Here is a 13676-nt window from a genome sequence, read left to right on the forward strand (position 1 = left end):
GTGCTACAGAAAGAGGCGTCTTCCCCGGGCACGTTATCGGCAGTCAAGGACGTGTTTGGAGGACAAAGGGGAGACAGGAGGGGGATAGAGCAGATCGGGCCAAGCTGAAGCAATTTTTATTGGGCCAGAGCATGAGTCCTCTTTTAAAGCCCAAAAGGTTAGGGCCCAAAGTGGGATGAGGCATCGTGGGCTTCAAGATGGCCCAGATGATCCTCAAGCCCACCAGTCTGCATCGGCTTCGCCCCTTTCTCCTCAGCGAGCTGCTTCTTCTACAAAGGCGGTCGCGACGCTCTGTCCAGACGGTGCAAGGGTCGGCGCCGAGGTTTTCTTCGGAGAAGAAGGTCGGGCCGTTGAGCTAAAGGCCCAGTCCCTTCCCAACTCTAGGCCTTTGTCAGACAACATCGTGGGTTGTAAGTTTAAAAGGCCGTCGGGGTTGGGCCAAAAATTAGGAGGAACGAAGCCCTCTGGTATGGAAGACTGGTCGCGAAGGGAAGTAATCGAAGCGAGGAAGGGGAAAGCCCCCGCGGTTCACATGAGAGACGCTACGCAGGAGGAAGAGACGGCAATTTCAAAGAAGACGTGGTCTACCCTCTTCCCTCCAAGCGCCGATCGACGACAGGGACATCGGTGCTACAGTGAGCCTATTTTCACACGGGGTTCGTCGTTGTCGAGTGAAGATCGCAACATGGAAGAGGAGTTTGGGATGGGCTTTCAGATGGAGCGAGGAATCAGAGCGAATCCTCTCTCCAGATGTCCTCTTTCTGGTAAGCTTTCGAAGGAGGACACCTCGGCGAGCCGCGTTGAAGTCAAAGGAGGGCTAACGGGTCGAGTGGGGTCTGATCCTCGTGGCTATTCAGTCATGGGTTCACCTTCTAATTCAATAATCAGAGGTAAAGGACTCATCTTTGAGGGGTTTTGCGAAATTCCGGGAGCCAATAACTTGGAGGTATGTCAGCTCTCTCCTTCTCAGCCACCCGAGTCACTTTCTTTTCCTTCCTGTAGTCCGGATTCTCCTTTGACGAATCCCTCTGGTCCAATTCTTCCCAATTTAGTCCCTCTTCCTCAGTCTCCTACGGAAAACCAAGGCATCTCAAATATTTTTTATGAAAAAGGTGGTGTTGACTATTTAAATCATGGTGACATACCTGACCGTGTTGAGGAGGTGAACCAGTGTGCTTTATCTAACCAGATGTCAGAGAGCTGTACCCCTAAGGATTCTATTGTCAGGTCGCATAAGGAGGTTTCGGGTGAATTCCTTATTGATGGCCTGTCCCCCGGGAAAATGGCCAAAGTGAGAGAGGTATTATGCTCTCTAGACATTAAAGTGTATTTTAGGAGGAAGTGCAGAGGCCCCACAGGGCATTGAGACTTGTTGGTGTTGGTTCGGAAGGCTAGGGTATGTGTGTTTTCCCATGAAAATTATCAGTTGGAACGTTAGGGGTTTGGGTTCAAGGAATAAGCGTAGGATGGTTAAAGATTTTCTTAGGTCAGAGAATCCGGATGTTGTGATGATTCAGGAAACAAAAAAGGAGATTTGTGATAGAAGGTTTGTGGGTAGTGTCTGGACGGTCAGGAATAAGGAGTGGGTTGGCGTCTGGGGCATCAGGTGGGATTTTGATCATCTGGGATTCAAAAATTCTGAGTAGAGAGGAGGTGGTAATAGGATCTTTCTCGGTCTCAGTCAAGTTCTCTTTGGACGGTTGTGGACCCCTTTGGATTTCTGCTGTTTATGGTCCAAACAGTCCCTCACTTAGGAAGGATTTTTGGGTGGAACTTTTCGACATTTATGGTTTAACTTACCCGCTATGGTGTGTGGGAGGTGATTTTAATGTCATAAGGAGAAGCTCAGAAAAAATGGGGGGTTCTAGCCTTACTCCAAGCATGAGGGAATTTGATAGTTTTATCAGTGAATGTGAACTACTTGACCCACCTCTTCGGAATGCTTCATTCACTTGGTCAAATATGCAAGAGTCTCCCGTGTGTAAGAGATTGGATCGTTTTCTCTACTCAAATGAGTGGGGGCTGCTCTTTCCCCAAGGCCTTCAAGAAGCCTTAATCAGAAGGACATCGGATCACTGGCCAATTGTTATGGATACCAACCCGTTTATGTGGGGGCCAACACCTTTTAGGTTTGAGAATATGTGGTTACAACACACTAATTTCAAGGAGAACTTCAGAGATTGGTGGAGTGGGTTTCAAGGAAACGGATGGGAAGGTCATAAGTTCATGAGGAGACTTCAATATGTTAAAGCTAAACTGAAGGAGTGGAATAAGTTTTCTTTTGGAGAGCTTAAAGAAAAGAAAAAAAGTATTCTCAATGATTTAGCTAACTTTGACGCCATTGAGCAGGAAGGGGGTCTCAATCCTGATTTGATAATTCAAAGAGCCTCAAGAAAAGGGGAGCTAGAGGTATTAATATTGAGGGAGGAAATACATTGGAGACAAAAAGCCAAAGTGAAATGGGTCAAGGAAGGGGATTGCAACTCTAAGTTTTATCATAAAGTGGCTAATGGCAGGCGAAATAGGAAATATATCAAGGAGGTGGAGAATGAGAGGGGTTTAGTGCTGAAGAATGCCGAGAGTATCACAGAGGAGATTTTACATTACTTTGAGAAGCTTTACACAAATCCTACAGGAGAGTCTTGGGGTGTTGAAGGATTAGATTGGTCCCCTATTTCGAAAGAGAGTGCATTAAGGTTAGAATCCCCTTTCACCGAAGAAGAGATTTCTAAGGCCATTTTTCAGTTGGATAGGGACAAGGCTCCGGGGCCAGATGGCTTTACTATTGCCGTATTCCAAGAGTGTTGGGATGTGATTAAGGAGGATTTGGTGAGAGTGTTCGCTGAATTTCATAGGAGCGGAATTATCAATCAAAGCACTAATGCCTCTTTCATTGTTCTAATACCCAAAAAGAGTTTATCAAAGAGAATATCAGACTTTAGACCCATTAGTTTGATCACCAGTCTCTACAAGATAATAGCCAAAGTGCTCTCTGGGCGTCTAAGAGGGGTTCTACATGAGACCATCCACTATACTCAAGGCGCTTTTGTTCAAGGGAGACAAATATTGGACGCGGTTCTTATAGCGAATGAGATAGTGGATGAGAGAAGAAGGTCAGGGGAGGAAAGCGTTGTATTCAAAATAGACTTTGAAAAGGCATACGATCATGTGAAGTGGGATTTTTTGGATCATGTGTTAGAAAAGAAGGGGTTCAGTCCTAGATGGAGGAAATGGATGAGTGGATGTTTATCTTCAGTATCTTATGCAATCTTGGTGAATGGTAGTGCTAAAGGGTGGGTTAAGGCATCAAGGGGATTAAGACAAGGCGACCCTTTATCCCATTTTTTGTTTACTTTAGTCGCAGATGTAATGAGCAGGATGCTCATGAGAGCTGAGGAAAGAAATATGATGGAGGGTTTTAGGGTGGGTAGAAATAGAACTAGGGTGTCCCATTTGCAATTTGCTGATGACACCATATTCTTTTCTAACTCAAGGGAGGAAGAGCTGTAGACTCTGAAGAGTCTTTTGTTAGTGTTTGGGCACATCTCTGGGCTCAAGGTCAATCTTAACAAGAGTAGTATTTATGGCATCAATCTTGATCAGGCTCATCTTTCAAGACTGGCTGAGATGCTTGATTGTAAGGCGTCTGGATGGCCTATTATATATCTGGGTCTCCCTTTGGGCGGGAATCCTAAGGCGTGTGGATTTTGGGATCCAGTGGTTGAGAGAATCTCAAGTAGATTAGATGGGTGGCAAAAGGCCTACTTATCCTTTGGGGGGAGGATAACTCTTATCCAATCTTGTCTTTCCCATTTGCCAAGTTACTTCCTGTCCTTATTTAAAATGCCCGCTTCAGTGGCTGCAAAAATAGAGAGGTTGCAAAGGGATTTTTTATGGTCAGGGTTGGGGAAGGCAAAAGGGATCATTTAGTGAGGTGGGATATTGTGTGCAAACCGAAGACAATAGGGGGTTTGGGTTTGGGGAACATTTCTTGTAGAAATCTCGCTCTTCTAGGGAAATGGTTATGGAGGTATCCTAGAGAGGGTTCAGCTCTTTGGCATCTGGTCATTTTAAGCATTTATGGTTCACACTCTAATGGTTGGGATGCTAACACTTTAGTCAGATGGTCACATCGCTGTCCTTGGAAGGCTATTGCTCAAGTCTTTCAGGAGTTTTCTTTGATTACTCGGTATGTGGTAGGAAACGGGGATAGAATTCGGTTCTGGGAAGACTTGTGGCGGGGGGACCAACCTTTGGGAATCCAATATCCAAGACTATTCAGAGTAGTCGTGGACAAAAACATTTCTATTTCTTCAGTTCTCGGTCCATCTCGGCCTTTTTTGTGGAATTTGAATTTCCGCCGTAACCTGTCAGATTCTGAGATTGAGGACTTAGAAGGCCTCATGCGGTCTCTTGATGATTTGTATCTCTCTCCTTCGGTCCCAGATGCTAGATTATGGCCATTATCCTCTTCAGGGCTTTTTTCAGTCAAATCATTTTTTCTAGCATTATCTCAATCTTCTGGATCTTCTCAGAACTTTCCTTCAAAGTTCGTGTGGAATTCTCGAGTTCCTTTCAAAGTGAAGTCCTTTGTCTGGTTAGTGGCACACAAGAAGGTGAATACTAATGATATGTTACAAGTGAGAAGACCCTATAAAGCCCTTAGTCCTGATACTTGTATCCTGTGCATGAAGCACGGGGAATCAGCAGGTCATCTATTTCTTCATTGTTCCTTGACGATTGGGTTGTGGCACAGGTTATTTCAGTTAGCTAAGATGGATTGGGTTTCCCCAAGGAGCATATAGTCCATCAAATTTAAAGGCTTCGGTAATTCTAAGAGAGGGATAGTTTTGTGGCAAGCTGCGAGCATAGCTCTAATTCGGGTTGTGTGGTGGGAAAGAAACGCAAGGATTTTCGAGGATAAAGCAAGGAATTCAGAGGTCCTTTGAGACTCTATAGTTTTCCTTGCTTCCCTTTGGGCTTTCTGTTCCAAGGCATTTAAGGGGATCCCCCTTAATGTGATTCAACTGGATTGGATAGCGGTGTGCACTCCTTAGGGATTGGTCCTTAGTGGGTGTTCGTTTATTTTATGTGTATTTCCCTGTAATTTAGTTGTCTTTGGTTGGAGGATTTCTCATCCTTCTTCTTGTACTTCCTTTTTATATTAATATATATTTGTGTCGTTTCCAATAAAAAAAAAAAAAATATTTTGACATCAATATTGTTGAATTAGAGTTGATTGAAAGTTTTGTTCTGAGAGTTGGTTTTAGTCTGTCAAAAGTAGAAACATAATAGGAATGGTTTAAATTTTGTATCAGGAGCTGGTTTTAGTCCATCAAAAGTTGAAACATGATAGAAAAGATTAAAATTATATATGGAGAAACACATGGACTTCCTTCTTCTTACGAATGAATGCTTATTTAAATCTTAAGGGAAAGGCCTAAAGATATTGATTTGAGTGAATTAGAGGCTGATATACACATATTGAATGACACTTACTACATAGGGATTGAGTTGCTCGGGAAAATGGCAAAAATCTATTCATTGTGTGTCATGGTCTCCAGCCATTTCACTGTAGGAATTCAAACATATTTCCCCAACTGGCTGCTCCCATAAGTAATATACTTAGAAAACATCTATGAGCATTATGCAGTTTGTTTTGGTGATTCAAGTATTTGGAGTCTTATAAATTCATATGACATTATTTCCCTTTGTTGTAGGTTCACTCCAAAGGTGTCAATGTCGAACTAGTGGAGAAGTTACTATCGGATCTCGAGAAAAAGTTTAATGGTAGACGTATGCTAATTTTGAAAGTTCATTTGTCTTCTCATTTAATGATTTTGTATTGCATGTTAATAGAATAACTTTATGGAGCCTTTGTTTCCTGGTATTAAATTCTCAGGTTTCAATCTTGAGTGTAGGTTTGCATGTTCTCTGCCATGAATTATATAGCAATATTGTTGTTGTCATTTTACATCAATGGAGGTTGCACAATCAATTATTTTTCTAATTCCTTGTGACTCTTGTCTTCCTCAATATTCCATATGTTTTCCTAATTTTGTTGTACTATCCAAACCTTTCTTCCCATTAATGTCTTCTTTTGTTTGTTTGCTTGTTTACACATATGATGATACAAGTATTGTCTTCCTTCATGGTTGATATGTTTTCCTAATTTTGATAAATTGTCTGAACACTTCTTTCGGTCAGTAAATTTTTTGTGTTTGTTTACACATGTATGCATATTTTGTGTGTCGTTGGGGTGGGGAGGGATGTTGGGGGTTTTGTTATCTTATATTTACATAGGTGGCTTCAAGTTAGATAAAGGATTAGAGTTGTGGTAGGTGGATTTTTTAAATTTTATTTTCTTGGAACCTCCCTATCTGCATCCCTTCTCCTTGCCATATGAATCTAGCCTTAAGGGCCAAAATTAGGTAGATGATTGATAGATAACATAAAACTTAGCAGGCCTGAAGCCTAGATAAATCAACATGCAACATAAAACATGTATTCATATCTTATGAACATGGTCTTGAAAGGCAACAAGTTGTGGCATTTCATACTGTACCCCAAGTGTTGTGAGGGGTGGGCAAGGTTTAACTGGGGCATTCCTTTGCATCCTATATGTAGTGAGGAGAAGGCTTGTATTTTAACACTTTAATGGACAAATGTGGTTAAAAAAGCAATTCTAAAGCAAGAATGAAGTGGGTAAAAGAAGTGGATGGTAATTCGGAGTTTTTCCATAGGGTGGTGAATGGTAGGCATAATAGGAAGTACATTGAGGTTTTGGAAAACAAAGAAGGAACACTTCTGGATAACATTGACAGTATTTCAAAGGAGACATTGCATTTTTTTGAAAAGCTATATAAGAATCCCCCTAGAGAGTCTTGGAGGCTAGAAGGCTTTAGACTGGGCACCCATTTTAGCAGAGAGTGCTACCTGGTTGGAACATCCCTCTACCGAAGAAGAGATTCTCAAGGCCATTTTTCAGTTAGATAAGGACAAGGCTCCTGGGCCTGATGGGTTTACTCTTTTGTTCAGATCTGTACATTCTCTTTCTGTTTTAAGGATTTTTCATCCCTCTTGCTTTTGTTTACTTTCTTCTTCTTCTTCTTTATTTATTTTTTTAATACACTAAAAAGAAAAGGAAAAAAAAAATTGTTTGACTTTACATTATATGATTGGTGGATTGAATATGTAATCATTTATTTAATGTGACTATCAGCTGAAGCAATTCCGTTGGAGAAGTCTACTATATGGAAGACACATGAAAAAACTTTTGAGATGTGGATTTGTCCACTTGTTCACTCTCTCATCGGTTTTTGCAACGATACAATTCTAAGGTGTTCCACTTTACTCTCAGACAGCTGTTTTCCTCTGTCTTAGACTTGGCTACATGTATTGACATTTTATTCTGGTTAGGTTTCATTTAATGTAATTAATTTGGTAGATTTATATGCTGTTTTCAGATTATGTCAAGATATTGTGCTGCTCAAAGCTGAAGTTGCAGAGCTCCTGCTGCCCAATGTTATTGTCAATCTGGCTGGAAGGAAAGATTTGGCTGTTGATCTGTGCAAATTAATCTCTTCACAGGTTCTATTGTTGAGGAGTTTGGCCAATTTTTTTATTTTATTCTGATTTTTCCTTTACTTAATTTACTTACTCTGTCCTATTGCAAAATTGATTATATTTAATTTTCTTCCCTTCACACAAAAATTTTGAAGCACACAAATGGGCTATGAGAAGTCAACAAAGGGGCGTGTGAGTCTTAATTCAGGAAGTATAATATTTATTTTTTATTTTTTGATAAGCAAACAAGGGATATATTAATTAGTGCTTCACAAAAAGGGGGCACATTTTATGTACCTAGGGGGTTTTACAGAAGGCACTAAAAGAAAAAGGAAAGAAATTAGTATCACCTAGATAAAAACAGCATAGCTAATACCAATTATTAACAAGTGAAGGGAAACCCTTCACCAAACCTTCCTTTGCCTCTTCTTTTAGAAGCTTTCATCCTGTTAGTAATGTATTCTAGAGCTTAACTAATTCTATATCAGGATAAGTTAGGATTGCAGTATTAGTGCCTACTTTGTATGCTGATTTATAGTAATTATCTTTGTATAATTAACTTCCTAATATAGGACTCTTGTACATATATGTATATCAGCTAGGATGTAACCTAAAAAAATAACCTATAGAATATACGAGTAAATTTTCTGTCCTGTTTCACTATTCTGGAGATCTTTCACTATATTTGGAAGAACTCACTGAGTCCAAAATTGCTAATAACATGTCCCACATCTTTCTAGTTCTATCACATTAGATTAGGATGTGATTTGTTGATTTTTCACATACCCTAAAAACATTTCCTCTAGTTACACTTGTCCACCATTCCTCCTATGGCTAGGATCTTCCCCTAAACCACTTTCCTTAGCAAAAAGCATGTTCTCAATGGGGTATGTACTGAAATTTCAATGGTTGTAAATAGTTCTAAATTCTCAGCACATGAAGAGTTATAAAACGTTTCACTTGAAATCTCCTTTTGTATTACTCTCTCCATGGTAAACTGTCCTTTTTGCTACTTACAAACTCACACCATGAATCTTCATAAAATGGTCAGTGAGTATGATTTTTATTCTTTTGCTTGTAATGTGTGGGGTTGGGCAAACTTGTATAGTGAAGCGAAGCCACGTTCCCTTATAGGATTCTTGGAGTGGTTAGCCTCCATTTAAGGGCTGATGGGTTTTTTGTCTCTTTTGTCTTTTGTTGAGAGGCCTTCGTCGCCTTGTATACTCCTTGTATGCTATGTGGCGTTTTTGCCTTGTGTTAATATATGTGTTTACTTATCAAAAAAAAAAAAAAAATGAAGTTCCCATATTCCATGTGCCATGGATTGGAATTCCCTTTGCACCTGATCTTGCTACCACCAATTACTTTTTACTCCTCTAAGTGATCTTCTAAGAAAGTGCGATAACCAGAAGACTATCTTCGATTTGGAACTAAAGAAACTCAATCAACATCTATGTATGCTTCAAGATCAATTCCTTCTGCATTTTGAAATTGAATGCCTTTGCCTGGTGTTGATATTAAATAATGAAGAATTCTGAATATTGCTTCCAAATGCATCTCCCATGCATGAATTGACTCACCGCACTCACCGCATAAGCTATGTTCGATTTAGTATGCGATAAGTAGATGAACTTCCCCACTGATCGTTGATATCTCTTTCGATCTATCAACATCTTCTTTCTGTCCATCACGGTTGTGATTTGGCTCAATGAGTGCCTGTTGTGGAATAGCTATTCAAATTTGCAACCTCAATCCTTTAGAAATATTTTAACCTTCCGAGGTCCTTAATTTCTAACTCCTTTGCAAGTAGCTTATTTCGTTTCTCTATTTCCTTTAAATCATCACTTCTTACCACAATGTCATCAGCATATACTATGAGAGCTATTATCATTCCCCTCTATGAATGTCTAATGAAAAGAGTGTGGTCCCTTTGGCTTTGACTATAACCCATATTTTTCATTGCTTTAGCCAATTTCCTAAACTAGGCCTAGGCGGTTGTTTGAGACCATGAAGAACTTTGTTGAGTATGCAAACTTTATTACTCATGGAGTCTTCCTTAAACCCTGGTGGTAGTTCCATCTAGACCTCTTCCTCAAAATCTCTATGCAGGAAAGCATTCTTTACATTGAATTTATCCAAGGGCTAATCAAAACTAGTAGCAAGGGATAATAAAATATGAATAGTATTCATCTTTGCCATCGGAACAAAAGTTTCTTGGTAATCTATGCCATGAGTCTATGTATAGCCCTTGGCTACCAATCTCATCTTATGTGTTTCTAATGTCCCATTTCCTCTATGCTTGGTAGTGAACACCCAATTACAACCCATCTTTCTCTTGCCCTTAGGAAGATCAACAAGTTCCCAAATATTATTTTTCTTCAACACTCATCTTTTCAATCGTGGCTTTCTTCCGATTCTCATCCCTAAGTGCTTGTTGAACAGTTTAAGGTATTTTTGTAGAGCTAAATTTAGAAATGAATGCTCGATATGAAAATGACTAAGTTTTCGAAGGAAACAAAGTTGGCTAGTGGATGTTGGGTGCATTGTCTTTTTTCTTTTCTAAGGGCAACAGGCAATTTGAGGTCCTTAATGACATTAGAGGTAGAGATAGTTTGATTTTCAATACCTTTATTAAGGTTAATGGTTGGAGCATGTAGGGATTCTAGAGCTAGTTGCATCCTCCTTGAATATATTTTAAGTGGTATTGAATGTACCCACCCAATTTTTTTTTTCAATAGCTTTTGAGACAAAAGCTTGGTCATACTTGTCTTGGGGTTCAAATAGTACAATCCCTCTCTTTCCTCAACATTGCCAATCTTCTTCCTCCTAGTTAGGTCTTGAAAAATGCAATAAGTTGGGCCTCTTGTACTGCAGCTTTTAGAGGAGTTCCTCTAAGTGTTTTACAACTCAACTGGACTACAGTTTGTGATTCAAAAGTTTGAGAGTGTTGGGGTTTTTCTTTGTTTTTAGTTTTCTATAGTTGGGTGTCTTCTCTGTTGTTCAGTTTTTGTTTTTGTGGGAAGGACGTCTCATCCTTCTCTTGGTTTCTTCTCTTTCTCTTGTATCTCTTCTTTCTCTTGTATCTTTTCTTCTATTAATATATTTTTCTTCGTTTCTGATAAAAAAAAAATGTTGCACAACAATTTAGGGATTTAGTAATTTTATTGATGAACAACAAATTTCTAGAAATTTTAGGGACATGAAGGATAGAATGTAGTCCCAATAATGATGAAATTGAGATTCAGCATGATAGGGAAAACTACTCGTCGAAAATGGTAACTTTTTCATTGTTAGAGCCATGATCATATGAGTGATAGCATTTTAAATTATTTTTCATATGATTAAAGGCCCTTGAGTCAATGATCTAAGTTTTAGAAATTGGATATTTAGAGATATTAAGGGTTAAGAAGATATTATCTGACTGTCCAAAGAAAGAAGAGGGACTGGAGGAATTGTTAGAGTCCACTGAATTCCCAAACATCTTAAACAAAGGCTCCATTTGATCATTAGCGAAAGGATTTTTATCTAGCTATATATAGGAGGTTGTGGTTCTGAAATTTTTTATGGAGGCCCTTGATAGGCCTTCTTATTAGGTTGTTATTCCCTCTATCTCCAAGTGCGATCTTCTTGTGTTAATCTAAAATTTGTCTATTCTGAAACCACCTTTCTCATCACTTTTTTATTTTTAATCTATTTGCTAAAACTTTTTCTATGAGTTTATAAAATCTCGCAGCTAGGTTAATCAGCCTAAAATCCTTGATTTCATCTACATCACCTTTTTTAGGAATAAAAACAAGAAAAGTCAGATTGAGATTGTGTTCAAAGGATTCTTGCATATGGAATTTCTCAAAGAACTCCGTCAGCACTATTAAAGCATATACCACTTCCTGCTCTCTGAAAGAACCCTTCAGTCCATGCTGTCAATGCACTTGAAGATACCCTCCTTAGTATTAGGTCTCCTATGCTGGAGACTTTCAAACAGAGACTGAAAAAACAATAAGATCTCACCCATCAACTTTGCATCCTCAGAAAGCCAATTGTCAGTCACTTTAAGCCTACTTATAAAATTGTCTCTCCATTGAGCATTAACCATGCAGTGGATGATATGCATCATAATTTAGGTACAAATGGTGAAAAGAAGTTTATAGGGGAATCAGGAAATTTTGCCAAAGAAACATGAGAATAAATAAATAACAAAGAAATTAATTTTTCGGTAAAAAATAATAATAATAATTCCATGATTTTCAATGAGAGAGCAGATTGTGAGAAGAGAGCCTGACAGCTTTTCATTGAAGTTTTTGGAATGATAAACTAAAAGCTGTATAGATAAATAGAAGGAAGATGTCCAATCCAAGAGACCCTAATTTCTTTTCCTGATTTCACTACCTTTGTTAGTCTGTCATTGCTAAAACTTAATAACAAACTCCATGCTTAATGGCTTGTTTAGTTATTGTTTAATGAAAGTTAAGAGGAATTAACTTTAGGATTTGATAAGTCTACTGAATGTAGAAATTATAGGTTTTTTAGTGAACTTTTAAGTTGGAAAAGTTTCATGATATAAAAAATAATTAAAAAATAAATAAAAATTGTGAATCAATTGCTATCTTGGATAGGTAACTTATAAGTATGGGGAACTTAAAAAAGGTTGCTTAGAATTTCAATTGACTGGATGAGGCAGAAAAGTGTGTCTAGGTTGTTGTGTTTGTAGAATACCCCAATGAAATTAAGGGGAGAAATTATGTAAGATGTAAAACATGTCATGATTTGTGGTGCAAATAAGAAATAACATGCCCATAAAGTGTGCAGTGGACATTGAGATGAATAAATGGTTACACGGAGGAAGGAATAAGAATTTCGAGGTGTTCATGAAATGATAGAGGAGTAATTTGATTCAGGTTGAAATAATCCACTAATGCTGTCTGGTCATATGCATCAAAGACCAATTGCTGCAATAATATAAAGGACTAATTTGATTCAGGGTGAAAATGCTGCCAGCACAAGAGGAAGGCTATGTGTTGTTTTCTTAATTATGCTTTGGGCCTATGAAATATCCTTTTTCTTTTATTGAACTCAGTGATGATCTCGAATGACCAAATAATTCCAATATTGCATATCAGGAAATAACAAAAGCTCAAATTTAATGTGGATATTTTATAAGCTTACTTTTAATTGATAATTGTTATTTATTACCTTCAATATGTTATTTTTGTTGGTCTTCCAACTTGCTATCACCATTCTATTGTATCTGCTTCTGAACATACTATTGATTTATTGTTTTTCATGCAATGTCCAGGTGCAAGAAAATATATTTGTTGAGTCCAATAGGTCAATCAAATCGATTCAGGTTATGTTAGATGCACTTAATGAACTCCGACTGTTTTATGTCATGGAAAGAACTACTTCATCTTCAATACCTCTCAAGCGAGAAACATCAAGGGTGAGTATATTTTAGAGAAGACGTAACTTTTACTTGTCATATCTGGTTCTAACATTCAAATCAATAAAACTAACAGCTCCAAACAGCGAACTAAATAAAACAAATCAGATCTGACCTTGGTTCAATGTGCAGAAATTGGTTTAAGACAAATGCTTCTATTTTCATGAATCTCATTCCAGTAGTAACAACCCAATTATTCAGTGATAGCCAATTAAGTTTTCAGGAAATATTAAATTAAAAATAAGGAAATTTACCACAATTTATTGAGAGCCAAAGTTATGAGTATCTCCTATGCAGGGCAAGAAATCATTTATTATGAATTAATGAACAGAAATGTGGCGTGGTTGAGAAAGGGGATGACTAAAAGTGAAGAAAACGAAGGAGAGAAAGTATAAGTGGAATAAGAGAATGAATGTCACCAACCTTATATAATCCCAGCCATTGGTTTCTCTCATCTTATGGTTAGACTTTTAGGAATCCATTTCACCTAATCTTGTCATGTGATTATTCTCAATTAGATTAGGACACCCACAAATTATAAGAATTTTAACTTACATAGACCAAATAAGCATACTGAAGTCTGAAAAAAAAAAAGAAAAGAAAATTGATACGGTGTTTGATAAACCTCTCTAAATAAATTCTCTGACAAGACACAAATTCACAAATCTTTTGG

The 13676-nt window shown here is 38.2% G+C and overlaps 1 protein-coding gene across 8 annotated transcripts in view; it reads left to right on the forward strand.

The window, feature by feature from the left end:
- Positions 1-13676, forward strand: part of LOC100250198 (serine/threonine-protein kinase ATM) — a 152617-nt gene that overhangs the window by 87750 nt on the left and 51191 nt on the right. For 7 of the 8 annotated variants that reach the window (XR_788009.3, XR_788010.3, XM_010664879.3 and 4 more), the window contains 4 exons: positions 5721-5796; positions 7223-7340; positions 7467-7590; positions 12860-13003. Coding sequence is in view for 6 of the 8 variants with exons in the window: in XM_010664879.3 (XP_010663181.1) it covers positions 5721-5796; positions 7223-7340; positions 7467-7590; positions 12860-13003 (462 nt within the window). In the remaining 2 variants the exon portion in view is untranslated. The remainder of the gene's footprint in view (positions 1-5720; positions 5797-7222; positions 7341-7466; positions 7591-12859; positions 13004-13676) is intronic. The other variant, XM_010664876.3, reaches the window with a different exon arrangement.

Source organism: Vitis vinifera, chromosome 17 (genome assembly GCF_030704535.1).
Source record: "Vitis vinifera cultivar Pinot Noir 40024 chromosome 17, ASM3070453v1".
Lineage (NCBI taxonomy): Eukaryota > Viridiplantae > Streptophyta > Magnoliopsida > Vitales > Vitaceae > Vitis > Vitis vinifera.